The sequence below is a fragment of the Pistacia vera genome, unplaced genomic scaffold (assembly GCF_008641045.1).
Source record: "Pistacia vera cultivar Batoury unplaced genomic scaffold, PisVer_v2 Contig122, whole genome shotgun sequence".
NCBI classification, from domain to species: Eukaryota; Viridiplantae; Streptophyta; class Magnoliopsida; order Sapindales; family Anacardiaceae; genus Pistacia; species Pistacia vera.
The window spans coordinates 127417-155399 of NW_022195271.1; the positions used below are offsets into that span (position 1 = coordinate 127417).

Below are 27983 nucleotides of genomic sequence, written 5' to 3' on the forward strand. Positions count from 1 at the left end.
GATTCGGTGAAGGGTTGACGATGAAGAGAAGAGGCATACCGCACACCAGGTAGCAACTTTTTTCAAGTGGGTATTTAGGGTTTCACACTTTCACTTTCAAACTTTGATAACTTGGGTGAGTGAGTTGGGTCCCTCGTGAGTTTGATTACTGATTAGTTGAAATGTTGAATGGATTTGGCCTTTGGGTACGCATAACTTGTGTATAATTTCAATTATATATATATAATATACGGGGCAAGGACGGGGCAAGGCAAAACCAATCCCGACCCCGGCCTGTCCCCAAATTCGGGGACCAATATTGGGCCCGATCCTGGCCTGAAGCCCGAAAAATTCAAGAAAAATCTACCCCGTTCGGGGCGGGTTGGGACGGATCCTCGCGGGGCCGGGCTTTGTGCCCATCCCTATTGGGGATGAACGGTCTGTCGTAACGACGAGTGCGCATTAACTGGAAGAAGGATGAACTGGTTTTTTTAGTGCAAAAACTCTGTTTTTCTCTCTGAAGATTCAAGTTCTGTGAAAATCATGAAGTGGCCTTCGGTTTTATAAGGAAGAAGGCGATGTTTGGTTTCCTTTGCAAGCGACGTTTGAGCGAGACACGTTCCTAGCTGTTGGATGCGACCATGTGTCACCAATCCTCATGAAGAGTAACCTTCACGCTTCGTGAAGATTAATCGATGTTTCCCTCTGTTGGAGACACCAAACATCAGCATGGTTATCTTCACCACATTAAATGCGCCATTATTCGCATTTAATGCTTTAAAAGAGAATGTCGTTTCAGCATGACTTACATTTAATGCTCATGGCTGACACTTATTGCGCAAAGACATGTCTGTCAAATAAATCTTACTTTATTGACTAGGCCAGTTGTTAAGCGCAACGGATAACATCTGAAGAGGTCGTTCGAATGAAATACTCTTCTTCGTGTATTGAGCTCGAAGCGAAGTGACTTCCGATTTTCGGTGAAAATATTCTAAGTGTTTTCAGGTTGTGAGCGATGGGCAAAATTCGAAGCCTGTTGGTATAACATTGGGCATGATCTGAACCTAAGTCGCTGAACCTTTAAGGGATGACATCTCAGGTCACTTGTGCAGTTCGCCAAGCCTCACGTTGCGACCTCCACTCAGTTGTTTGTTCGAGTAAAATTGTGAACTTCATGTTATTTCAACCGTTCTCCACTTGCAGTTCAAGCAAGCGATCCTCGGGATGAGTCAAATCATGGCATAATCATGAAGTTCTCAAAGTTTAAGCTTTGAACCTTAAGAACTAGGGGGCTTCTGTTATGCCTAAAAAATCAAGGCTTACGTCAACGAGGACCAATTAAAGTTTAGGAAGACATTGTGTCGTCCAAGCACTGCCACATTGTCCAAGGACAGAAGGAGTAAGACTATCATCAGCTTGACACGTAAAGGCCTGCGCGAGTGAGTGGCTGGGAGTCACCCATCTACCTAAGCCCTATGCGATTTAAGGATATCTTCCATGCAACCAGCCAATGGGAAGCAAGGTAGGAACTGTACGGCACCTGCCTGCTGACAAACCCATAATCATAACCTAGAAACCTCTTACTATAAATAGAGAGCTCCCCTCTCATTTTTAGGGATTCTGATTCTGATAACAAAAACACTCACTCTCCCTCTATGTATTTATATTTCTCTGATCGCTACTTGTGACCTGATTGTAACCTTTCATTTATAAAAAAGACAGTGAACGTAGGATTCGCTTTGAGTATCCGAACCACTTTAAAAATCATCTTCCATTTTATTTCCTTTCATTTCCATTTTACGTGTAATTCTTAAGTCACCTTAATGCTTTGCATGTGCGAATAGTTGGTGTCAAAATCCAACATCAACAGATTCATATCTAACCATGATTTTTACGATAAAAAACTCTATAAATATCCAAGTAATAGCACCTTAGTTTATGAGTTAAATAACTATTCTAACTCAACCAATTACAACTACAACTGTCATTATAACATTTTCTACTCAATATTCTAAAAACATTTTGCATTTCATTATTTATACTAATAATATTAATACCTTAATTTGGCTTAAAAGAAAATAAAATCTAAATGCACATGGTTTTTTTTTCCATTCAACTAACCGAATTCCCCACAAAGTCTAAACACAAATATAGACTACGGGCCAACTAGAGCCACACAAAACAAACCCTATGATCATCTCCTCCTTACCTATTTATATTAGATCACGTGCATCACGGAACCGTAAAATGAGAAGAGTCAAATGGAGAGCTGGAATGGAATTACCTTTTCGCCCTTTTCCATAATAAATAGTCTTGCGTATATAAGTCTTATACGCGTACGGCATACGAATACGGTGTATCCAATACAGAAGAAAAGGAGAGAAGAGGAAAGAGGATATCCGTAGCCTCAATCACAAGTATATATAATATACTGATCACATCCCCACATGGCCACGTGAAGTTTTCTTGCGCTGGTGACCCTTCTTCAAGTGTGGGTCCCTTCTCCGTCGGTTGTACCTACTTGTTATGCCAACTCAACCATACTCGGTTGGGGCTTCTTGTCCCCTCTTTGCTTTCATCATCTTTTTATATTTTTCTTTTACATCAAAACTTTTTTTTTTTTTCTTAAAATAAGAGGACGTAAATCCAGTAGTTAATTTATTTTTCTAAAAGATTATTATTTTTATTTTTATAAAAATAGGGACACTCGTACAAACTGCCGAGCAGGTATGGTCAGCATTCTCCATCAGATGATATATACATATAGATCTTTTAAAGCATATGCTAAAAAAATAAAGATAAAAAATTTAATTTATCAACTAATCATAACGAGGAGGAAAATTGCAATACTACTAAAGTCAACGACAAGATTTTTCCTTTTTACTCAAGATTTAATTGTAAAAAAATTTCGTTTTAACTAAGAGTAATGTATGTTTTATCTACAATAATGAAGAAATTATAGTGATTAAAGAAAATGGATTATTTTATTTTAGGATGTTAAATAGGAAACTCATGGTGGTGATTGTAGAACAACAAGGGCATTAAGTCATAATGTTTCTAAATGTAATACTATTCATTGTAAATGTTTAATGAATAACACTATTCATTGGTGTCATCTTGGTTGTTGTTGCGACCCAAATATTCAGCCCAAAACATTCAATAAAGAATCCTCCTCCCCGCAGGCCACAACTCAGATCCCATCGACAAAAATAAAGAAATTAGTCATTTCCTTATCCCATATAAAAGCATAATTCCAATGAAGATTCTTGTTAATAATCCAGTAATCACACTGTATATCTAGAACAAAATTCGTCTTGGTGTACAGCCTGCTATTGGACATTTATTATTTATATATGGGTAAATTGTGAAATATAATTAAAGGGATCACAGTTAAGAGTTACTTTGGCGCTACCATTATCTTACTTACCTTCATTAAATTCTCTTTGACCATCTTTACTCTAGCAAGACAAGCATGACTCTTGATCCTTTTGATAAGACCGGCTATTACACTTGGATGTGGCATGAAAAATGGTCATAATCAAATATCATTCTGTTAATTATATGTTCCTGTTTGGTTTGTTACGAGTGATTTGATAGAATTTCAATTTGTTATGTTCAAATAATAACTGGGGGCCTATGCATGAGCACTTCTGGGATATCTATCACTTTTGTTATTGTCGACAAGAAGATAGTAACTTTGGGCCGTAGTTTGGGCCTCTATGATCTCAATTGTATTGACATAATCCAGCCCCTCATTTCCATATCATCAAACAACTCTAATGAGTATCCTACTTCTACCATCAGTACCATGCAACAACGTGTTACTCTTATTCAGTACTTCTAGAAGCAACATAAAAGTCTAACATATCAGATACTAATTTAATATATGATACTACTTATCAATAAAAAAGGGCAATTATCATATTGATTTGAGACCTTTTCAGAACCTTAATCTATACATAATAATGATAGTTTTGATACATATGAATATGCCTCCTACTCTTCGACTAAGCAAATAATATAACACACAAATCAATAATTAAAAGATTCATCTTTTAACTTAATTATGAATTTCTCTTGGATTAAGTTATGACAATGAATACTAAAATAATAATATTTCGCTTATAACTAAATCATACAAATAAATAAAATTTATGTAAAATAATTAATCTACCTTTTATTTTTTGTTTGTTTGTATGACTTTTTTATATAATTCAATTATAAATATGTTATTATTCATACTAAAATTTATAAACAGGATATAACTAACAGGGTGACTCGATGATAAAAGACGAAAAAAAAATTAATTTCTGAATTTAAATCTCTCAAGGGTGCCTACAAAGTCTCTTATCCGAAGACCCTAAAAAATTAGATGAGGTGCAGCGCAAGTTGGCCCGATATCTAATGTGAACGGAAAAAAAAAAAAAAAACAAAAAAACGTCTGTTTACCTTGTATGATTCCACCACAGTCCAAAGTTGATGAAAAGAGAAATGCCCTTAATAGGGCCAATAGATTACGGGTCCTATAATGTTTTTTTCACAAAAGTGTCAGCATTTGATTGGTTGAGTTTATTCCCTGAAATGTCCCACGCGGAGCAGCTGGATCCCTGCCGACGCAATACCACGTCACTTACCCCACTACTTCAAACAACTTACAAGTTTCTATTCTGCACTCAATCTCATTAACTATTTCCTCGTGGTAACATATGGTTGGTTAAGATAAACCGAAGTAAAAATCCCTTATCAACCTTCCAACCTATAAGATTACGCCAACAGTCAAGGTCTCATTCACTGTGGCCTTCTCGTAATTATGGCGAATTACCCGGGCTAATCTAACCAACAAAATTATCTGCCGAAATAGTTATTAGTTATTTTACTCACACTTGTGTCAACGGACGCCAAACAGAATTCAAATACAGCTGAATTTTTATTATGTTTTTATAAGTTGAGTAAATTCATTCTCAATAATTTGTGTGTGTGTTGGTGGTAGTATAATTGTTTATTTACTAGTCTTTTCTTCTCTCCAATCATTTCATTTTTTCTCAGATATTTTATTTTCTTTTTATTTTCTCATGGTTTCCGGCGAGAGAAAAGGAAGTAGAGGAGTAGAAGAAATAAATTTCTCAGCTTCTACGAAACTATTTCTTTTATTTATCTATCTTTAGTCTTTACTTATAAATTATATTATCTTTGATCAAGACAAAACTTTGTTTGAATTTTGCCAAACAAACATCTCATCATCTTTAATGGACTCTCTTTAACTACTACTATCTTTTCATTTCTTGTTCTCTCCTAAAAGGTACACACTCTCTCTTTATTATCATTTTTTAATTATTATTGTTCTGTTTTGATCAGTTAAAGTGATTTTTTGATGAAGTAGTGGATGATGTTGTAATTTTACTAATTTCAAGACTTTGGAATTGTGTTGACATGCCGTTAAGTGGGTTCTTTGTGCTAAATGAGTTGGTTGTTTTGTTATAATCATGTTTTCGTTATGTTTGATGTTTTGTTGTATGGTTTGATCATTCATGAATGAGGATGTTGATTGTTGACTTTGTTGCTACTGTTACTAGTTCGGCTTGATTTTGATGAGCTGTGTAATTTTGGTACTACTTTTGCTTGTTTACCGGTTTCTTGATGTTTGTTATTTTGTATCCAGTTAGGTCTCTGCTTGACGTTGAGTATTTGTTTGCTTGATTATGTAGAAAATATGTGTCTGTGTGTATACTGGAGAGAGAGAAAGGTACATTTTATGAGATAATATAGAAATAGTATCAAGTGAGAAATTAGTCTTGATTCACAAGGAATGATAAGGTTGGGGCTGAGTTTGCTCACCAATCAGAATATAATAATTTTGTAATTTGTTATATTGAGGTATTTGCAATAGGGATATGCAATGAGAAACGGTATAAAGAATTTCATAAGAATTTCTAGAAAAGAAAAATAAATAAAGATTGTGGCAATCGATTGACAATAAAGCTGTATCATCTAAGGATTACCATCAGGAGCGTGTAATCAATTCATCAGGACGTTCACTGTGGGCTACAGGATTGGGCCTTTAGACCATATTTACAGTCACTTTGGTCATTTTGAGAATTAGTGCATGCACTTGAATTTGGTATTTCAATAGCTGTATTGTCATTCACATCTTTGCTGAGTACATTTGTCTTCATACTCTTCAATGCTTATTGATTTATATCTGAGTTCTGAATGGCTTTCTAATCCTGAATAAAGTTTGGTACAATAGAAAACTTGGGAATATTATAATAGCTTAATTTCCAGCTTTCTTTTGCTTACCTTTTGTTGCAGAAAGAGATTTAATGGAACAACATTTAAAGGATTCAGTATCAGGTCATTCTGGAGGTACCTTCTCTTTCTCTCTATCCCTCTAACGTAGATAAGTAAAAGCATTTATCCATATACGTGTTTTTGCTTGGGGAGATCTTGAGTGGTCATTCACATTGTTTTGTAGGTTCATTCAATATACCATCATTGCCTATTCCTAGAAAGGCAGGAAGTGGTGTGTGGGGGATCCCAAGTGGAAGAGATGCATTTCTTGCATCAAATGATGCAAGCTTGTTTTCTAGCTCTTTGCCCGTCCTTCCTCATGAGAAATGTATGTGTGAGCTCTTCTTACTAGATGTAATAGATCCCTCCCCCTTAAAATGATTTTTGAGACCTTCTTATGCAAACATGCAGTGAACTTTGCTGATCCAGAGGATCATAGTAGACTTGTTGATGATAGCTCGCCAAATTTAAACAAGATTGACATAGAAAGTGGCGTGAAGGATCCACTTGAAGGTGTTGAACCAAATGCTGATGGAACTTTGCTTCCTGATGAAGACGAGCTTCTTGCTGGCATAACGGATGATTTTGATCTTAGTGGGTTGCCTAGCCAATTGGAGGATTTAGAAGATTATGATCTGTTTGGCAGTGGAGGGGGGATGGAGTTGGACTTCGAACCTCAAGAGAGCCTTAGGTTTGAGATATCAAAGCTTAACATATCTGACGGGGTTGCTGGAAATGGAATTGCTCACTATCCTCTCTCTAATGGTGTGGCAACTGTGGCTGGGGAACATCCATATGGCGAGCATCCTTCAAGAACACTATTTGTTCGAAATATCAATAGCAATGTTGAGGACACTGAATTGAGGTCCCTTTTTGAGGTATTTCATAATGTGTATTGAATTTTATACCAAATTTAAAGCTTTGGACATCAATTTTGTGTAAAGATTTATTGGAAGTGACCCTTTTGCTTTTTGGGTTTGATTGAGGAAGTTTATGGATGTGATTTGGCAGTTTTATTTCAAAGTCGTTCTTCCACTTATGGGGGAAAATTGTTTTTGAACTTTAATGGCTAGTTTAAGTGCTTCTTGATTGTTTTTCTTGTAGCAATATGGGGATATCAGAACTTTATACACTGCATGCAAACATCGGGGTTTTGTAATGATATCTTACTATGATATCCGAGCTGCTCGGACTGCAATGCGTGCATTACAAAATAAGCCCTTAAGACGAAGAAAACTGGATATTCATTTTTCAATTCCTAAGGTTTGAATGAGGATATCTCATCATAGGATTGAGTTTGGACTGTCGATTCCACCAACATCTTATTCATGCATTATTTTCATTGCTAAATTCCAGGATAATCCCTCAGAAAAGGATATAAATCAGGGGACTCTTGTGGTGTTTAATTTGGATTCTTCAGTATCCAACGATGACCTGCGTCAAATTTTTGGGGCATATGGGGAGTAAAGAGGTATATGTTTGAGAACTTTTTTTTTTTTTCTTTTTTTTTTTTTTTTTACCTCTTGGCATCCGGTTTCTATGTCTTGCTTTCTATGCTGATATGTTGTAAGTTCTTTTGTGTGTAAACTACAGATCAGAGAAACACCACACAAGAGACACCATAAATTCATTGAGTTTTATGATGTTAGAGCTGCTGAGGCAGCCCTCAGAGCATTGAATAGGAGTGACATAGCTGGGAAACGCATAAAGCTTGAACCTAGCCGCCCTGGTGGAGCACGTCGAAAGTAAGTGTTGGTTTGCTCATTTAAGTATTGTCTTTATAACTCTAACTTCAAGGTACCGTTTTATATCATTTGCTAGGAATTCTTGCATTCTATCTTTCAATATAAGAAGGACAAGAAAAAAATTGTGTGGGTTACATGATGGATTGATTGATAAGGAGAGCTTTGTGTTATTTTAAAGCATATGTCTTTGGTTTCACTATCCCTCCAGAAAGACTGCCGAAATTTTTGGCGGTGTAGCAGTGGCTCAAAACAATGGTGACTGTAGTTTTTTATATGCTTCCTGAAACACTGACGTTCCACCTGAATTTCTGTAATATTATTAATCGATATGACTCTTTCCAAACTTCAAAACTTTTCATGTGAATCAGTTACAGCGGCTATCATAAATATTCTGAAGACTTTTTTCTTTTTTCAAAAAAGAATCCGGAGATATGATCCTTCTGTCTAGAGTATATTTCCAATAGACTACATGGTTATATTAGCCTTATTACTATATTTCTTTTCAATGTCTCTTGATTAAGCTGTAAGATGAAATTGAATAATTAGAGGTACTTTTTATGTTTAGTCTGATGCAGCAGCTAAGTCAGGAGCTGGAACAAGACGAAGCCCGAGGTTTTCGGCATCAAGTAGGCTCTCCGCTGACCAACTCTCCTCCAGGTAAAGAGCCTGGTACTCTGGTTTCCTGAGATGTCAACTGTCTATATATCTTATTGGTTCCTTTTGGAAATGTACTTTTGATTTATTAGCTGATTCTGTACCACATCATGACAGGTAACTGGGCACAATTTGGTAGCCCAGTTGAACATAATTCTTTGCATAGTTTTAGTAAGTCTCCTGTTCTGGGAACAATGAATCCTATAAATGGTAACCATTTGCCTGGGTTGGCATCAATTCTCCCACCTCATTTGTCTAACTCTGGAAAGATTGCTCCAATTGGCAAGGACCAAGGAAGGGCCAATCACACAAACCAGATATTTAGTAACACTGCACCAGTGCAAGGAGCACCCTTTCAGCATTCTCAATCCTTTCCTGAACAGAAGTTGAGTGCAAGTCCTGGGCCTATATCTCCTTTTGGTGAATCAAATTCAAATTCTTCAGGTGTTGGAACTTTGTCTGGTCCTCAGTTTTTATGGGGAAGTCCCACTCCTTACTCTGAGCGCTCCAGCTCTTCTGCTTGGCCGACATCACCAGTGGGGCACCCATTTTCATCTAGTGGACAGGGACAGGGCTTTCCATACGGTCGGCATGGATCATTTATTGGTTCACATCATCATCATCATGTGGGATCTGCTCCTTCTGGTGTGACCCTTGATAGACATTTTGGCTTTTTCCCAGAGTCACCAGATACATCCTTTGTGAACCCAATTACATTTGGGGGCATGGGTGTAAATCACAATAACGGAAGTTATGTAATGAACGTTGGGAGTCGTGTTGGTGGCCTTCCTGGAAATGTGACTGAAAATGGTTCTCCTAGTCTTCGAATGATGTCATTGCCAAGGCATGGTCCTGTGTTCCTTGGAAATGGTTCCTATCCTGGACCTGCAACAGCAAGTAATGAGGGATTGACTGAACGTGGTCGGAGTAGGCGAGTTGACGGTAGTGCAAGCCAGATTGATAGCAAGAAGCAGTATCAGCTTGATTTGGACAAAATCATTAGTGGGGAAGATACTAGGACTACTTTAATGATTAAAAACATTCCTAATAAGTAAGAAAAAAAAATGAATATCCTTATAACATAATTGTGATGCTTGTAGGTTCTTATTGAGATGGCTAATTGCTTGATTATTTTTACTTGGCTTCCTTTTAGGTATACTTCAAAGATGTTGCTGGCTGCCATTGATGAGAATCACTGTGGTACTTATGATTTTCTCTATTTGCCAATTGATTTTAAGGTACTTCAAATTTGAGGAATTTCTGAAATTTTGTTATATTACTTCTTCAAATTGAATTTCTGCTGATGATTAAAAGCTATCTGTTTGCAGAATAAGTGCAACGTGGGTTACGCTTTCATCAATATGGTCTCTCCTTCACGCATCATATCCTTCTATGAGGTTCGATATCTGGCCCCCTTATTATTGTTTCAAACATATGTCTGATCAGTGATTCATGTGTTATTATAAATCATCTAATCCATAGAAATCTGAATAAGTTGGTTTTGTAGGGGATTATTGTGTATCCGAGTTTTTGTACTATGAGAGAAGATTATTTGTATCAAATTAATTATATCAGACTGGCTGGCCAAAATTTTATACTATATATATTGCCAAAGTGAACCTCAGGACTTTAAGTCAACTCAGAACTGACATGATGGAAATCTTGTGCAGGCTTTTAATGGGAAGAAATGGGAGAAGTTCAACAGTGAGAAAGTTGCATCACTGGCATATGCCCGAATCCAGGGCAAGGCTGCCCTTGTAACACACTTTCAAAACTCAAGCCTAATGAATGAAGACAAAAGATGCAGGCCAATTCTCTTCCACTCAGAGGGCCAAGAGACAGTTGATCAGGTAAATTTTAAGTTCTCTTTTCTTTTATGTTAGTACTTTTGCTCCATGAGTTGAATTTTTTTTCCTATTACTTACTTTATTGGTGCAGTTTCTCCAATATAAGTATACAAAAATCTGTATTAGATTGGTTGATTATTAGCTTCTATATTTGGTTACTTATTTTGTTATATTTTTGCATCAAAAACATGTTCTTTGATGCAAAAATACAGTCCAGTGAGAGGGCTTAATGACAAAAAGGATAGTGGAAGAGAGAGAGAGAGAGAGGGAGAGAGAGAGAGAGAGAGAGAGAGAGAGAGAGAGAGAGAGTTTGGTGCCATATCATGGACAAGAAGGGAAGTGGATGGGGAGAGAGTGTGTGTTGGTCCCGAATATGAACAAAATAATAGTAAAGTGGATGGGGAGAGTGGGAGAGCATTGGTCCCGAATATGAGCAAAATAATAGTAAAGTGGATGGGGAGAGTGGGAGAGCGTTGGTCCCGAATATGAGGATAAAAAGGAAAGTGGAGAGAGAGTTGGAGATGTAGAGATTATTTCGTAGGAAGCTTTTGTCATCTGCTTTCAATTTAATTGTTTTCTACCCTTGTTTATATATCAAATTAGAGACTTTTTAGTTAGGCCCAAATTCCTCTTTATTAGTTAGCCAGGTCAGTGTGTTCATGTAAGTGGTCAAGTCCTCGTATAATAATATTATTTTGAAACAGAAACAAAATAATCGTGGAAGAATGACAAATATCATTTTCGTAATTAGCCAGGCCTTTAAATATGATGTGTTAAAAGAAATTTGATGTAAACGAGATGAGAATATTGGAGGGGTTCAATACATATGCTTTTTCATAAATCATGTTAGAGGGATTGAATATAAAGTGGCTTGAATTCTACTCTAGAGCTTTGCCTGAACATATGAAAATTCCCTTGTTAAGTAGTTAATCCAAATGTTGACTCATTTCAGAACATGAATGTGAACTTATTAAAGTGCTTGCAAAATTAAGTAGAAGTTGAGATTTTCTTCTTGAAGTTGTCTTCTAGACACCATAAAATCAGTTACTGACTCTGCACCTTTTTGGATCCTCCAGGAACCCTTCCTTTCTGGCAATTTGAACATCTTTATTCGTCAACCAGATGGGTCTTATGCTGGCGATTCCTTGGAAAGTTTAAAGGGCAATCTGGATGAGAAGCCTGAGAAGATTTAACAGAGCATTGGAATTCTTACTCTGGGCCAGAAGTAATAGTGGCTTAGAGTGCTGACTGTTTCATAGGTAATTAAGTGTACAAAGTTGGAAGAGAAACCAAGTGTATATTATGGTTGGCATTATGTGCAGTGTCCGCTTTTCAGTCATGGACACTCCATATACTCACTAAAAAGCAGAGAGCATTTTGTTAATATTTAGATCAACTAATTGTTATTGAACCAGGAGAGAGGAATAAGGTGGAAGCATATTGCTGGGAAGTGAAGGAGTTGCTCAGCGATTTGTGGATTATCGCTCTTCCTAGGTTTCATCTGTTTAGGTTTTCTTTTGTATTTAGAGTCCATTTGCAAATATCATCACATGTTTATATCAGTAAATGTCTATTGGGGGGGTGTAGGGTTAAGTGGTGTTTACAAAATTGTATAGGGTGAAAAGACGCCGCACTGTGTTGATTATTTAGTTAAGAAAACTTGTATTTCACGAGATAAAAGGTTTGTACAGATATTCCATTACTTTATCATTGACACAACTATTACTCTCCTTTATGCAGAATACTTTAATTAGTAATAATCTATGATAATATATGTAATGAAATAGAATAGGATGGTTGTGATTTGCGTCTATTCTGGAAAGCGTTGCCCTTCTTTTCTTTCTTTTTTTGATTAAATTGTTGATCTGTCATAACATAAATTTATTTTCATGAATGTCAGAAAATAACTGAAAAGATTACGGAGGGGAATATTAATTAACTATTTTCTTTATTTTTTTCTTCAAGTTTCATAGAAAAAGGTTCTTTTTTTTGTTTCCTCTTTTGAATAGTATAATAATTTGGTTGTGTGTTTGAATGGAGGGTGAAGTTGCCGGGTTGTTAGGGGAGATCTTGGAGCAGAGTGGTGATGGATGGGGTTGATGTGCAGTGTGGTATTGGGTTGGCTTCACAGCGAAAGCTGGGCGTTATGCAGAGATAGGTGGGGGATAGGGCAGGACCTTTTTAATTTTTTATATTAATTAAAATGTGTTTTAAGAATAATTAAGGTAAAAAGGATCTTTTGAAAAAAAAAAAAAAAAAAAATTAGTTTAGGGGAAGACTCTAAGAAAACATAATAAGGGTAAAAGGGAGATTTTGTCATTCTGCTGGTATCGGGTTATCAAATTAGTTAACTATAAGAAACGGCAGAGGGTTTAAATTGTTATTAGGGAAAAACTTCAGGGTGCAAGGAGTGTTCCCATTACGTATGGGAAAAGATATGAGTTTCAACTTTCAAGTTCGTAATGTCCTCAAGTCTTAGTAATTTAGAGTCCTTCAATCTGACACAACAAAAGATTCAAGATCAAATATGTACTTTAGGGAACGATCATCCCAACTTGCAGAGAGTTATCAGAGTTTTATCTCTTTTAAGTAATAATTAGATAGATAACCTTCAAGCAGTAGTTAATTGTTATTTAACTCATGTCTTCTGATATGAAGCATGAAAATGACTCATAAAATTACAATCATCCCCCAAAAATATACATACTATCACCAGACCTGAACCCAAGAATCTCAAAAGTTGATTCCATGCCATAAAGCATATCTTCAAATTTGTAGAGCATCAGCAATTGATCCAGCAAGACTCAGAACTTCGAAAGGAGCCTTGTTAGCTATGGCTTTGACAGTATTTGGGCAGGAATCTGTGATCCAAAAGTAGGAAAATGCACTCTCTGGATTTTCTGAAAACAAAATCAACTAGCAATAAGATCATAGAAGTTAAAAGGGAGATAATACGGATAAGAACATGAGGTAATTACCATAATTCTTGAGAGTAAAACGCTCCCAAGAGCCCTTCGGAAACACACCATGTGTGACATAAGCGCTCACCTTTGCTGCACCATGAGCCGCCAATACTTTCTAATATATCCAAGAGCAAAGAAGGAATAAAAGACAGTCTTTCAGATACATAATTAATAACACAATGGCTCCGTTTCATGACGGGCCAATCACCTTGAACATTAAATAAATGTTATTAATTTCAAAATCTTGATCAAAATGAATTGTTATTTAGACTTGATAGGATTTGTCCTACACAGGTTCAATTAGAATGAAGACATAACATAATTATCCTACCAACTGATAACTGAGGAGATTCGGGAGTTATTAATAAAATTAATAATTCAGAATTCATAAATTAGGTGATGAAGTCAGTATATCAAACAAAACAGAAGTTTGTAAGTATATTGGGGATAAGAAAGATGACAGATGGGTAACGCTGTAAGAAACCCATTACTAATAAGAAGCATAGATTGCCATTTAGGAATGCATGAATAAATATACTCACTGAAGAAGTTGGGATTGACATTTCAAATAAATTTGAAGAGCTTTTCTGGAGTCATAAGGGCAATAATTTATTTATTTATTTATTTTTTAACTCAGAAGTACGAGATTCAATATGTAGTCTTTAAGAGGCAATAACTACCTGGCACTCAATAAGTGTTCCTCCAGATTGCACCAAATCATCCACAATGACCACATGAAAACCAGCAGGATTCCCTTCCTTGATCCGAACTATCCTCTTATCACCTTCACGAACCTTTGCACAAACCACCTGCAACTCAACAAGATCAAATATCCCTGATAACACAAGACATGGAGTATAAGTACAATATTCGAATTCATTTGAGAAAAGTCTAAACCAACCATGGGGAAATGATCCAGCTGCTTGTGGAATCGTTTCCAAGCTCCATCATCCGGAAATGCAACAACAATCTGAATTACATTGAAGAAATATTACGGCTACTGCAAAGTACAAGTCCCAGTGCCATACCAAACCTTAAAAGAAATCTATAATAAAAACAACAATAATAAAAATAGATATAACAATGAAAATCCTTCAGTGATAATGAGAAAGATAGCAATACCACTATCAACATGAACATCATATTTTACAAAGACAGTCAGCAGTAAGTGTATACTCACCTTGTCAGCATCAGGGAGCTGGTCAAGACGCTGCTTTAGCAGAGGGATCCCTGTCTCAAACAGTGGCAAGACATGGTCCCCGAAATAAAACCTTTCCTGCATAAGGAAAACTAAGACAAAGAATCAAGACTTCTTACAAAAGGTAAAAATTTAGAGAGTGGTTAAGAAAGAAAGTCATAGATAAATTTAGACATGTTTTGCAACCTTCCATTTTGTTAAAAGTTGACAGGCATCTCAACTACCAGTAATAATAATGGGTAAATTGAACAATATATCATGCACGTATATTAGAGAAAGACAATTCCGTATTGATTAGAGAAAACAAGAACATAATTTTAGTGATAAGACCAGGAGATTTACTTGCTGCTCCCACCCTGAACCTTTAAATCAACAAATCAAAACATAAGAAGGAGACATCACCACAAAAGCAGTAAATAATTTAATTGTTTTCATTGCAAGCAAAACTAACCTGCAAAGCATGTATATCATATATTACTAAACTAGTAGGGCCACCCCTTGAAATGGGAATATTTGACAATATCCTAGCCATGGTAAATGCAGTTGCCACATCTCCTTCTTCCTCCATTCGCTCGAAGGAGCCAGTTGGAAAGAAAGGCAACACCAATGTAAAGGAAGCAACAAACAGCCGCGGGAGTGCATATATGACAGATATCTGTTCGAAGACAACTCCTGGGGAGCTGAAAGAGGCAAGAAAGGCGACATGTTGACCTCGGATATCATGTGCGCTATTTATATAAAGGTTTGGCCATCCATCAGCAAAGTTCCTGACACATGCATAAATAGAGTTTTATGATTTCTCCCTCAATCATAAGAATACTCATCAGTAACATAATTTGACAATGTATTCTAGAACACAAGCCAAACTGAATTGCAATTGCCCTTTAACTCAAAATATACTTGCATATCATTAAAAATTAAACCAACAAATGTGTTTAAATTGGAAATTTTCTAGCCCCCAAGGGAATGCAAGAGATTAGAAATTCATAAATTAAAGCCCCAAGATTATCAAAGTTTTCAGTTGGGATAAAAGTTCAATAACCAAGGAATTTGGTTATAGAATTACAGAGCAGCAACATTAAGCTGAAAAATTTAAGCAGCAACCCAAACAAAGGAATGGTTTTATTAAATTTAGAAAGAAACTGGAAAAAATAGCCAACGCATGTGACTTTGAGCCCAGCAAAATTTCATCAATCAAGACAACTCAAAATCACATTGGAAGAAGACAAGCTGCAAAAGAGCAATGTTTCTTAATTCGAAAAATTTAATTTATAACCTTTTATTACACAAGCTATTAGTTCGAGCAAGCAAATTTTTATCTTTCCTACAAGGATATATTTTCTTCTAAATTACCCATTTTTTATTGTTAGCACTTCATATTCCCTTCCTCAGAACAATTCAAAATGCCTTTTTTTCCTCCCTTTCTGGGTTCTATTCACCATACCAGTAAACGCACGAGAAGAATTGAAATAAGGAAAAAAAAAAAAAAAAGTGTCAGGCCTCTCATATTCATGGAAGTGAAGCAACAAATAAGCAATACAAAGTTGTGAAAGAGATATAGAGCTAGTATTAGAACCTCCAGTTGATGGACTGAAGGGTAATATTGTCAGAGTGAGCGGCGACTTTGCGGGCAAGGTCTTCGCATTCGACGCAATAAAAGAGATGAACTTGCTTCTTGGGTGAGAGTGGCTGCGCTTCTCCGTTTTGCCCCATTATTATTGTTTTAGCTTTTGCTCTGATGCAAGAGGAGGGTTTTAGTGGAGGAGTGTAATTATAGTCATATTTATATTATATTTAGATCATTAGATGTGATAAAAGTTTTTACAACTCAACTCGAACAAAGTGTCTTCTTTAACGGGGGACGTATCTGGCGGGTTGGTCTGGTCTGGTCCGGTCTATAATCAAACTTGTTTAACAAAGCAGGCGTGTTCCATCATCCATGCACTATTGACGTTATCTCCATGGCATCTTAGCATTAATTCATTAAAATATACTTAAAAATATTAATTTTCTTTAAATATAAAAAAAAAAAACATGGTAAATGTTTTAAACAAGAGAATAAAATTGCAACATTTAATTATAAACGTCCAATATTTGAATGCCACGAGTAAAGAAGTGCATGTATTTAGTCCATTCAATCGATAACTCCCGTTCTTAAAGTAGAATATGGCAGGTCATTGATTGAATGGCAACGAAACGATTATAAGGTTTACAGAGCAAAAGAATCTACCTGGGAATTTCTTGTTAATTATTCTCGATGGGCCCTTTAAATAACTTTTCTCTTATTACCAATTATCCAAACGACATCAATGGATCCAGCCCAAGTCGGTGGTTAACCATCTCACAGCTTCTATTGTGGAGTAAAAGAATTGGGTATACTACATATAAACATATGTAATAAAGTCAAGTTTTATCATACTCAAAATACTTTCCAATTTTCATATCATTCATGACGATTCTAATTAAGGAGACATCCTTTTCTAATAATTTATATATCATTGTGACTTAAACCCAACTATTTTATTCTCAAAATTATGTGTAATTTATACCCACATTAATTATTTTAAACTCATCATCCTTTTGTTCTCTGTTTGTTTTCTTGGTAATTACTTATTGACAACCCTAAATAGGTTATTTATTTTGTGATAGCTTTTTTGTCTATATTTTTAGATGGTAGGTCGAAGCCTAATCTTAATTGGTCCGTTTGTTTTGCAACATGGATTATCGTGAATATAAGTAAAACAATATTGGTCTTAGTTTATTTTGATTGCATATTGTCACATAAATTTTGAGTAATGACACATAAATTGCATGATTCAACTAAATGGTTGAGTTGGTCGATGCATATGATATATTTTCACAAACCATTACTTGATTATCCTCATGGTTAATGTACCACGGAACCTCGTTCATGCTCCTGCACTAACTGTTATTTATACAAAATAATTTAATCATACAATTACTGTCCCATGCAAAGAATATGCATGATAATCATACATTCATATCAAAATGATTGAAAATGTTCACCAACCCATTAATGAGAAGTGCATGATCTCAACTGCCAACATAATCTAACTATGCCTTTAATTACACAGATTCTATAATTAACAGTATTACGTTACTAATAAATTAAGCTGTATTCTTTGGCTCTAAGTAGAATCAAAAGTCTAATTGGACAACCCTTTAACAAATTCTAATCACCATGATTAACCAAGGCATCGGGAGAGAACACAACAAGGTCAAACTGAAACAAAAGTCAACCCTGTCTGTAATTTACCGATGAGATTTGACCAGAATCAAATTTAAAATTATTAAAAAAGTCAAATCGATCAGATGGTATGGGTTATCTAACTTCACGTTGCTTCTTTTATGTTTTAAAATGAATTGAAAATTGAAACCCCATTAATAAGAGGTCGAGGGATGTTCATCTCATCTGCATTTCCAGCCTGTTGATATTCTAAAATTTTATGCACACATTCCAATGTAAAATGAAATTTGTTGGGTGAGAAAAAGAGGCTAAAATTTTCAAACAACGATACACAGCTTATAAAGGCGGTCACCAACACCAACAATCTAACCTAACTATTGTATTTGTAGGTTACTGAGGAAGAAAAAGGACTGTAGAAGCATATGCATGTTCATGTTATGCTTTTGAAAATAATAATACAAGTGAGTAATCAAAGGAAGAATTTTTTTTTTTTTTTTAACAGTGCGCAATTAATTCTAGCGGTGTGGCTTACCAAATGCACTGGTCAACTTCCCACAAAACCCTTTAATGACTACTATAAATATTTTCTGCTTCTCTTCATCTTCTTCACAAGCCTGAGCCCTCTCTTTATTCTTTCTCTCTCTCTTTCATTTTCAGACTCTATTAGTCTTCTTTTCTATTGTTATAACATCATTGAGACAGGAAGAAAAAGCTAAGAAAGCCATGATATTCCCAGTATCAGTTATTGTAAAACTAGCGGACTGGCTCTTGTACCGGCTTCTGGCTAACTCATGTTATAGGGCTGCAAGGAAGATGAGAAGCTATGGGTTCTTTTTGAGGAACCTATCTTCTAAGTCATCAGACTCATATCTGCAGCAACCTCCTTTGTTTCCTAGTGTGACCAAGTGTGATTTAGAAAATAGAGGTTTTGATACATTGGTTTGTGACATAAATGGAGTCTTGTTACGATCCCAATCTTTTTTTCCTTATTTTATGCTAGTTGCTTTTGAAGGCGGTAGCATCTTTAGAGCATTTTTGTTGCTTTTGTCAAGTATTTTCTTGTGGGTTTTTGACTATGAGCTCCAGTTAAGGGTTATGATTTTCATTTCCTTTTGTGGCCTTAAAGTAAAATATATGGAAAATGTGAGTAGGGCTGTTTTGCCTAAGTTTTACCTTGAAAATCTCAATGTTCATGCTTATGAGGTTTTGGCTTCAGCTGGGACTAGGGTTGTCTTTACAAGTGTACCTAGAGTGATGGTAGAGGGCTTTCTTAAGGATTATTTGAGAGTTGATGGTGTTCTCGGAACTGAGTTGCAGTCTGTTGGGGACTACTTTACCGGTTTAGTATCTGGGTCTGGTTTGGTTGTAAAGCATAGAGCTCTTAAAGAGTATTTCCGAGACAAAAAACCTGCAATCGGCCTTGGAAGTTCAAGTCTTCATGACCGCAATTTCGTCTCCCTTTGCGAGGTATTCTTAAAACCACCACTCTCAAATTTCTTATGTGGTACTTGTAAATTCTATTATATCGGAGGGACATGGAGCAACTTGGGAAGTTTTCTAGATATACCGTAAAATTATAAATTGTTTTTTTCCATTTCGGGTAAAGTTACACCTAACAATTGAATTGAGCAACCAGACCTTCCGCCTCAATTTTTTTCCCTTTTTTCCAAAGTTTGGGCAATAATTACTGCATGTTTAGATCACTTTCCCAAGCAAGATCCAAAACGGCTAAACCCTTCTATTTCTTTTTAATATTTTTGGTATATGGTACTTTTACAGTAAATAACTCCAACAGAAATCTGCGAATTTCGGTAATTTAGACAAGGTTTCTTGTTACAGTTTCAAAGAAAATTCCTTTTCATTATAGTGAATTGATTACTTTCTAAATGACCCTGTAGTTTTGCTGCCTAACAAAGTATTTGTTCCTTGTACGTGATTGGTACAGGAAGCTTATGTGGTGAACAACGAAGATAACAAGAACAGTACTGCATCTTCAATAATGCCAAAGAACAAGTACCCAAAGCCTCTGATATTCCATGATGGAAGGCTAGCATTCTTGCCCACTCCATTTGCAACTCTTTTCATGTTCATGTGGCTTCCACTTGGAATAGTTCTAGCCATCTTTAGAATCTTAGTGGGTATTGTCTTTCCTTATAAGTTAGCCATCTTGTTGGGCACTTTGAGCGGTGTGAGAATCACGGTCAAAGGGTTCAACTCTTCATCAAATGCGGATCATAGAAACGGAGTCCTATATGTATGCACTCATAGGACCCTTTTGGATCCAGTTTTCCTCAGCACAACTTTAGGTAAGCCTTTGACTGCAGTTACATATAGTCTAAGCAGAATGTCTGATATTATAGCCCCAATTAGAACGGTGAGGTTAACGAGAGACAGAAAAAAAGACGGAGAAACAATGCAGAAATTGCTTAGCGAAGGGGATTTGGTGGTGTGCCCTGAAGGAACCACATGTAGAGAGCCTTACTTGTTAAGGTTTAGCTCATTGTTTGCAGAGTTAGCTGATGAGATTGTCCCTGTAGCGATGAACACACATGTAGGCATGTTCTATGGTACAACTGCTAGTGGATTGAAATGCCTGGATCCAATCTTCTTCTTTATGAACCCTAGACCAAGCTATTGCGTTCATATTCTCAGGAAGGTGCCCAAGGAGTTCACGTGTTCTGGAGGGAAATCTAGTCACGAAGTGGCAAATTATATTCAAAGACAACTGGCCGATGCTTTGGGATTTGAGTGCACTACTCTTACGAGGAGGGATAAGTACTTGATGCTAGCAGGGAATGAAGGGTTTGTCCATGATAAGGAGAAGGGGATTCTAGCTACTTAAACAAATTAAGACCTAAATTATTAACTATATTTCTATTCTTTTCTTATTCTTTTTTCCCTCTTGCAGCAGCCATATTTTTTTTAAGCCTATAGATCGTCATTAATTATTATTTTTTCTTACATCTGCTTGTACTTGTGAGATCATTATCTGTTATTATATATAACATTTGTTAGTTGCAGAAGATGTCATGTAATGTAACACTGAGAGTACCCTTTAGTATGTATATAAAGTACTATTTTAAAATTTAACCATACTGAATAAACCTCATCAACTAATTAACTCATGATTGTTCCAATATATGACTCAGTGTTTCTATTATTAGCTTACTGCATGAACAGAAAACTTCAACAGATTCCATGATATATAGTATAAATTCCATCCGTTACCAATAGCCTAATCGCAAAAGATAAATGATATATCGTGTATATGCCTTTATGTTCACTGTAAACTTGTTACTGCGGCCACCTTCCGTTTACACTAGAATACATGTTAGGGAGTGGGGAGGGGTAAAATTTGGGATATGCCAGCCTTAATTTATCTAGTAGTACCATTCAGAAGGCAAATCCATCATTTTGTCAAAGTCATAAATGTCTTATGAATTAATTTAGATAAGTTGTCGTCAAGTAATTAATGCTTTTGTTCCTGGTTTAATGCTTAGAAGTCACGAACTGCAAACGCCTCAAATACATATATAGCTTCTTTGACTTTATTACTCCTTGAAAAAAAAAAAAAACAGAAGATCTTCCAAACTCATGATGCATGCATACTATATACATGATTCAATCACTTTGTCTTTGCATGTGATAAAGCACAACGCTTTTCGGCTGAACTAACTCGTCTGTTATCAATTTCCTATGGATGAGAAGCAAACATCGTGCAAGAGAGTTGACTAATACAGTGTATAGATTTTTCTGCCTACACTAAATATATGTAACATGATCTTTGATAATTAATAAGTAAGTATGGGAATCTATTAAATGTTGAATAGTCGTCTTCTTTAATTTAGTTACATCTCTCATGCTGCTGGGAGCTGCGTATATATCCTTTTCCACATTCATAGAAATGCGTGCATGTGCTGATTTCTTCATGGGATGGCCCCTGCACTTGCAATGAATGGTGCCAATAAATGCAACCATCAAGCGATTATATATTTTTTTAATTTCAATACTGCTGTTGAAAACACACCCATTGGTTTAGCTGATCGGTGGTATGCTAGCTAGCTTCTACTGCATTTCTATCCATTGCAATAGTTAAATGATCGTCTTGCCATTACATAAATTACGTACACGTTATACCTCCAGCTAGAAGAAGATTCTTTGCACTAAAATTTAGCCTCTGTGATGAAAATTATGAGTGTGCGGGTCTTTTTTCAAGAGCCATGTATAGTAATATAGTATAGCTGTAACACCAGAAGCATTTAATCAATCTATGTGTTGATTTTGACTTGGAGTACTTTTATGTTAATACGCGATGAGAAAAGGAGCAATGCCATCCCTGCTTTCCATATATGGTCATTAACTGATTTACTTATTGTGAATTTATGGATCTTTCATGTGCTCATGCCATTACTTATGAAACCAAATTGGGCAATCGAAAAGGGAAGGATGAGTCCCACACTTGCTTATACAAGAAACTAAATTGAAGAAGGAATAACAACGTAGCTAATCAAGCAAGGCAAACATAACCACAATTTGGACCACAGAATTCATCAACATCAAAGGATCATTGAAGTTTCTAGCTGGTTGGGACCAACGGTTGCCCTCTACCCCTAGATGTACGTGTTCAGTGAACTATAAGATTACCCATATTCATATTCTTCCAATCAGAGTTCGTGGTCCATGTGTTTACTTCTTGTTGAAGACTAGTATTTTTGCTTGGTTGATTTGTCTTCATTATCTTTTTATAACAAGAATCTATCAGCTAATGCCCCTTTCTACGCACAAATAAAAGAATGGCTTCACAAGATATTGCCCACCATTGGATTTGGATGTGCTTGAAGAATATATTATTCTTGATTTTAATTATAATCACTCTTGAATAATTTGTATCGTTTACGGTAAGGCATTAAATATCTGATTGGGAGATGATCTACCTTGTTGAATCGGTAATCAGTGTCTTCAATGGTCAAACTTGGAAAAATATAAGTTCGAGAAGCTTGTTAAGAGTTATTAACGTGTTTGAATGAGATAGTGAGAAGACAATTAAACATTGGATTGAAGTACACTGTACATCCAGTTCAAACAAATGGGGTCTCAAAAATCAGGTGGAGTTTCGGCCCAACTAGTTTTTATTGGGTCAAGAACTAACTACGTAGAGTGATGATGTTAAATTGGGCCAGAAGCGTTCTCATTTTTGGTCAACCTTTTTAGGCTTTGCGTATCACGTTTTGTTTCCAGCTTCGGCCCAAGCCTTTCACCATTACTTCTTATGTGTAATTACTAATAAATTTCAAGGGTGAAACTATTATAGAACAAAATCTTGCTATAAATTAATAACACATATTCTTTCCTTGATTTGATGTAATTCAATGATTTAAAAATAATTACTTTTAATGTTTATCTTAATTGTTTTGAATAAAAAACTTACAAATATTTGGATTTGAGAACAATACATGGCTGGTCCTACTACCGTTATTATTGCAAACAAAATATTGATCTGGAAGTAAGATGGAGCAGAATAACAAATCATTGAACATGCATCATTCATGGCCTAAACTAACCTTATACTAATAAATATAAATGTACCCAAAAATATCCATATCACATAATGATATTGATACTATTGCCATACATAATCTTGTTACTAATATCTACATTATGCTTTTCACAATCTTACCCAATCAATTCATAACTTAATTGCATTCCCCTTCTCTCTTTTAATTTTACTAATCACAAGAAAGAAGACCTAATTTTGTTAATAAAAATTAGCAAATTTTGTTAATCACAGAATGATATTGATACTATTGCCATACATAATTTTGTTTTTTTTATAAGAATCACAGTAATACTTAGCTTCCATTCCTAACGCATCATTCACCGTTGCAATATCCCATCCTTCTCTCATTGCTTGATTAAGCCGTTGGATGAATCCATTATTATGCTCCTCACAATAATCCAAAAAATCTGCCACAACCTTAGGGTCCTTGTCATCCCAGCAAACATGACTGAATTCTGGCAACTCACCAGCGCCCACGAACTTTTTCCGTTGACTCATTCCGGCCAACATGGTTATATACTCCACCAACCCATCCATGAGCCGTGCTGGGGCCCTGGACTCCCCGTCCCAAAGCCATGTTCGAGCCATGCCACGTTGTAATGCTGAGATCATTGCAGAATTCACATTTGCATATCCCATTATTGAAGGGCTTAGGTTGATGACAAACTCATCGGTTTTGCTTGTGTCGACGGTGACGATTTGGCTCAGGTTCTTGGCAGTTAGCCGGAGAGTGACACGGTGAACTTGCTTCTTGCTGTGGTTGGTATCTGAATAAAGAATGTTCTCAGCAAAGGCACTTGTGTTTAGGAGAATTCTTGTGGCTTTGTCGTTTGATATGTAAAGAAGCTCGAAGGGTTTGCCTGCAAGAGAGTCTTTGGAGTCATTGACAATGATTACATCGAATCCTTTTGAAGCTTCGTAGTTTGCCCATATGGAAATTATACCGATAAAGAAAACTGAAAGCAACCGGGAAATGATAGAATTATTTGAAGATAAAATCTTTATATTGTCAGCATCAACATTACTGATGTAACCGGTGGTGGTAGTGTTGCTGAAGGCGGTGGAGGTGGTGGGAGTGGCAGATAAGAGGGGTAGGAAGAGATGGTGGTCATGTTCTTCCATAAAGGAGCTGAAGGAAGAGAGGTAGTGTGGATAAAAGGAATAATAATAAAGCACAATGAGTGATAGCAAGCATAAGGGCCCTCAACATTGCCTATAGTTTATTATGTACAAAATGCGACTTGCATACTGCCAAACAACAATTATTTGCAATTTTCCTTGAAGCTATATGAATATTGTTTGAGTAGTGCTTATGTATTTGCAATATAGCGAAACTTGGGGAGAAATGGATGGTAATTTTGATCACATGGCTCTTTGGAAGTATCACGTGGAGACATGGTGTTTTATGACTTCATGTGACAATTTTGATTATGGTCTCTTGTATGCTTACTGTAATTATACAAAGACGAATGGATCATGCCTTCATTCACATACATTCTCATGCGATCCAACTTTAAGCTTCATGGATTGATTTATTATTCAAGCAAGCTACTATGTTCACCTGATCTAAATTTTCGACTCTAAGATGAACACCATATTTGATCAATTAACACTAGGCTGTCAGTTCATCCCTAACATCTACGGAATATAAAACTTTATTAATTATAGTAAATAGATTATAATTTGATATCATAAAAGCTAGTACGATTTTCAAGATTTGAAGTGGGACGGTTGATTTTCTGTTAATTTTTTAAAATGGGTGATTAAAGTCAAAAGGTACCTTTCTACATTGTGTGATTTGATATATCCAGCAAATGAAATGATGAGATGAGCTGGGGGTTTGAAAAAAAAAAATGGCCCACTCTGGGCCTTTCCCATTTGAATCAGGGTCTAAGTCCAACCAAGAGCCCAATTCTGGAAAATGTAAAAGTAGAAAAGCTAACTACTCTCATCATTAACAAAACAGTCCAGAAGCCATAAATGTTATTTATGTTCAACACTATAAAAGAAAAAAAAGAAAAAGAATGATTCCTAACAGTACAAAACTCATCACATTGCTCTCTGACCTTGTCTATGTGATGTGATATCTCCACAACTGTTGAATTCATAGTGTAAAATTATGCGATTGGTCAAGCAGCTTAACCAATTTCCTCATTTCTACATCAAATCAATACAGCAGTAACCGCATATTGGACATTATCTTCTTGTCTCAAGTCAATCAGCATGTTCCAATTTATGCCTCTTGGTTCCACAAAACGAAAACAAAAGAACCCTTGAAGGCAATTGCGTGACTTGGAAGTTTACTTTAATAAAAAATAAAGTAAATGAGGATTCTTCCATTTGTTTTTTATTCATAGTGTTTGGCCAGCAACAGAAAAAGCCATGTAACTGCTGGGAAGAATTGTGGTCTGCAATGAAGTGTGGTAGATGCACCAGATGTAGAAGGGCTCGGTGGATTAGGAACCGCACCATAAACAGTTGCACCATTAGAATTTGTTGTGTTTAATACTGATGAACTTGTGCTGCAATTTTATAACTGGTGAGATTTTTTCTACAAGTAATGTTTAAAAATGAAACCCAGATAGGAATTGAATTAGGAAAATTCACCTGGTGGATGGATACTGACATGTTCCAGAACCTGAAATTATAGTGAAGATAGATAAGATTTAAACAAAATTTAAATGATAAATCAGAGATTATAAGTCTTAGACACAGGGGTCTCCTCAATAACTTGGTCAAAATGGTAACATCAGTATGAGCTATTGAGCATAGTTGCAACGAAGAATACTCACTAGGGTTAGTGCTAGTACTAACGGCAGTTCCTCCAAAATTACAGCTACTTGGAATTGGATTCTTCTGATAATACTGATTGAATGCATAAGAAGCATGGTCACGAAGTGTGTTGGGATTGTAACAACTTCCACTGGGCTGGATTGCTGAACAATCAGCACCACCAACGCCACAGGCATAGTCCAAAGCAACTTGTAAGGCATTATATGACGCACTTTGGGTAGCGACACACCAGCTAGCGCCCGAAGATACTGGAGTTGTGGTAGGGGTGGTTGTGGCCGGAGTTATTCCAGGTGTCAGAGTCAGCGGCGAGGTTGTTTCCGGGGTTGAAGTGGGGTTTATAATTGGAGTTGATGAGGTGGGAGTAGTAGGAGTTATGGTGGGAGTGGGAACAGTTGTAATTGGTGTGGTAATATCCTTTTCAGTAGTGGATATAGAAGAACTGAATTGTTGTTGCCTTGCTTCAATATCTGACTGTGTTTTCCTGTCTGTTGCTGCTATACCTGGATTTAAAACAAATCAAGGAAAAAAGGGTGATTAATGTTGAACTTTTTAACACAACTATAGCATACAAACCTTGATTCAAACTGTCTTATGCAAAATAATTAATGTTTAATTCAAATTTTAAATGTGAACTGGATTAGTATTATTGACCATGCTTGCTTGTACATAAAATTAATATAGAAAGGTAGAGGGAATTGAATTTCTTCGACAAGAAGACAAATAAAGCATAGATTTAATAAAAATGTCTAATGAGGTAAGATATTTAACAGGTAATATGTATTAATTAACGACAAGAACCATGATTGGAAAATTGAAAAAACTACAACTAGTAGCAGCTAACTATTTGGTAATAGTAAAGAATTGGAATTCGCGTTAGGATAAAGTTAGAAAAAGAGAACCATACCCACATGGAAAAACAATCTAATTCTTGGTCCAACATGTAAAGTAACCAAACTTTGAATTAAACAACAAGGAATTGACGGAATTCTCGGGAGGTTAGCTTCATGTTCATGTTTCAATGAAAGAACTGGGGCAAGAAGAGAAAGAAAACTAAATTTGCCCAGAAAAAAAAAAAGGAAAAGAGAGAAGCAAGTTCAAATTCACCTGAACAGAGGAAGAGACAAAATAGTAGGTATAATTTTGGAATGAAAACTGGTCCTCCACCCATCAAAGCTTTCAACTTTGCTCGTTCAATTTGAAGTGTGCCTGCAATCTTGGTGTTAGGCTGCAATTAAGGAAGAGAATCTAAGAGAAATCTAGGAGAGAGAAAGGTGTGTAAAGAAGAAGATTTGGTGTGTAATATATATATAGAAATGGGAATGTAAATGTAAAGAAAGATAAGAGGAGGGAAAGAAGACATGGAGTGTGGGAAGGTGCAAGCAAGAGAAGGACTGAAGGAGGGAAAAAGGTTGAAAAAGAAGGAGAAATTTGTTTTGGAATTTAGGTGTACTAACTAGTAAGTGATGATTGTAATGATGACGGTGATGTATGCATTTTACTTTTTCTCTTCTTTTATTTATTTTTCTATATATAATATAAGACCTGTTGGCTCATATATTATACATATTGAAATTTACCAATAGGGTTGTGTTGTTTGGGTACCCAAAGAAGAAAAAAGATTTAAAGGGAAGAGAATCAGAAGGAAAAGAAAAAGAAGGAAACAAGGGTTGCAGTAGCATTACCACTCATCTTCATATCATCTTCTTTTCTCTTCTACTTGAGTGTGTTTTGTTTTGTTGTGATTGGAATAG

General features: G+C 35.9%; 5 protein-coding genes across 5 annotated transcripts; 2 read left to right on the plus strand and 3 right to left on the minus strand.

Moving 5' to 3' along the window:
- The first annotated feature begins 4967 nt into the window (after positions 1-4967).
- On the plus strand, positions 4968-12273 carry LOC116114429 (protein MEI2-like 2). The gene is given in 14 exon segments (XM_031400580.1): positions 4968-5225; positions 5260-5278; positions 6289-6342; positions 6452-6595; positions 6679-7145; positions 7372-7530; positions 7624-7738; positions 7859-8012; positions 8578-8669; positions 8784-9717; positions 9820-9904; positions 9995-10063; positions 10337-10516; positions 11590-12273. Coding segments are annotated over 12 exon segments (2559 nt in total). The 5' UTR covers positions 4968-5225; positions 5260-5278; positions 6289-6299; the 3' UTR covers positions 11707-12273.
- Positions 12274-13078: 805 nt separating this feature from the next.
- On the minus strand, positions 13079-16522 carry LOC116114965 (ribose-phosphate pyrophosphokinase 4). Its single transcript, XM_031401104.1, has 7 exons — positions 16251-16522; positions 15126-15441; positions 14657-14752; positions 14378-14446; positions 14157-14285; positions 13492-13591; positions 13079-13413 (listed from the first exon to the last, which is right to left on the minus strand). The coding sequence occupies exons 1-7, from the start codon at positions 16385-16387 to the stop codon at positions 13280-13282; spliced, it is 981 nt and encodes a 326-aa protein (XP_031256964.1). The 5' UTR covers positions 16388-16522; the 3' UTR covers positions 13079-13279.
- A 2024-nt stretch (positions 16523-18546) lies between these two features.
- Positions 18547-20784, plus strand: LOC116115488 (glycerol-3-phosphate acyltransferase 1). The gene is made up of 2 exons (XM_031401641.1): positions 18547-19349; positions 19828-20784. The coding sequence occupies exons 1-2, from the start codon at positions 18606-18608 to the stop codon at positions 20722-20724; spliced, it is 1641 nt and encodes a 546-aa protein (XP_031257501.1). The 5' UTR covers positions 18547-18605; the 3' UTR covers positions 20725-20784.
- Positions 20785-23664: 2880 nt separating this feature from the next.
- Positions 23665-24561, minus strand: LOC116114728. The gene has a single exon (XM_031400862.1). It carries the CDS (start codon positions 24559-24561, stop codon positions 23665-23667), a length of 897 nt encoding a protein of 298 aa, XP_031256722.1.
- Positions 24562-25355: 794 nt separating this feature from the next.
- LOC116115269 (glucan endo-1,3-beta-glucosidase 12-like) lies at positions 25356-27658 on the minus strand. The gene is made up of 4 exons (XM_031401423.1): positions 27337-27658; positions 26232-26732; positions 26047-26077; positions 25356-25961 (listed from the first exon to the last, which is right to left on the minus strand). The coding sequence occupies exons 1-4, from the start codon at positions 27398-27400 to the stop codon at positions 25787-25789; spliced, it is 771 nt and encodes a 256-aa protein (XP_031257283.1). The 5' UTR covers positions 27401-27658; the 3' UTR covers positions 25356-25786.
- Positions 27659-27983: the final 325 nt, after the last annotated feature.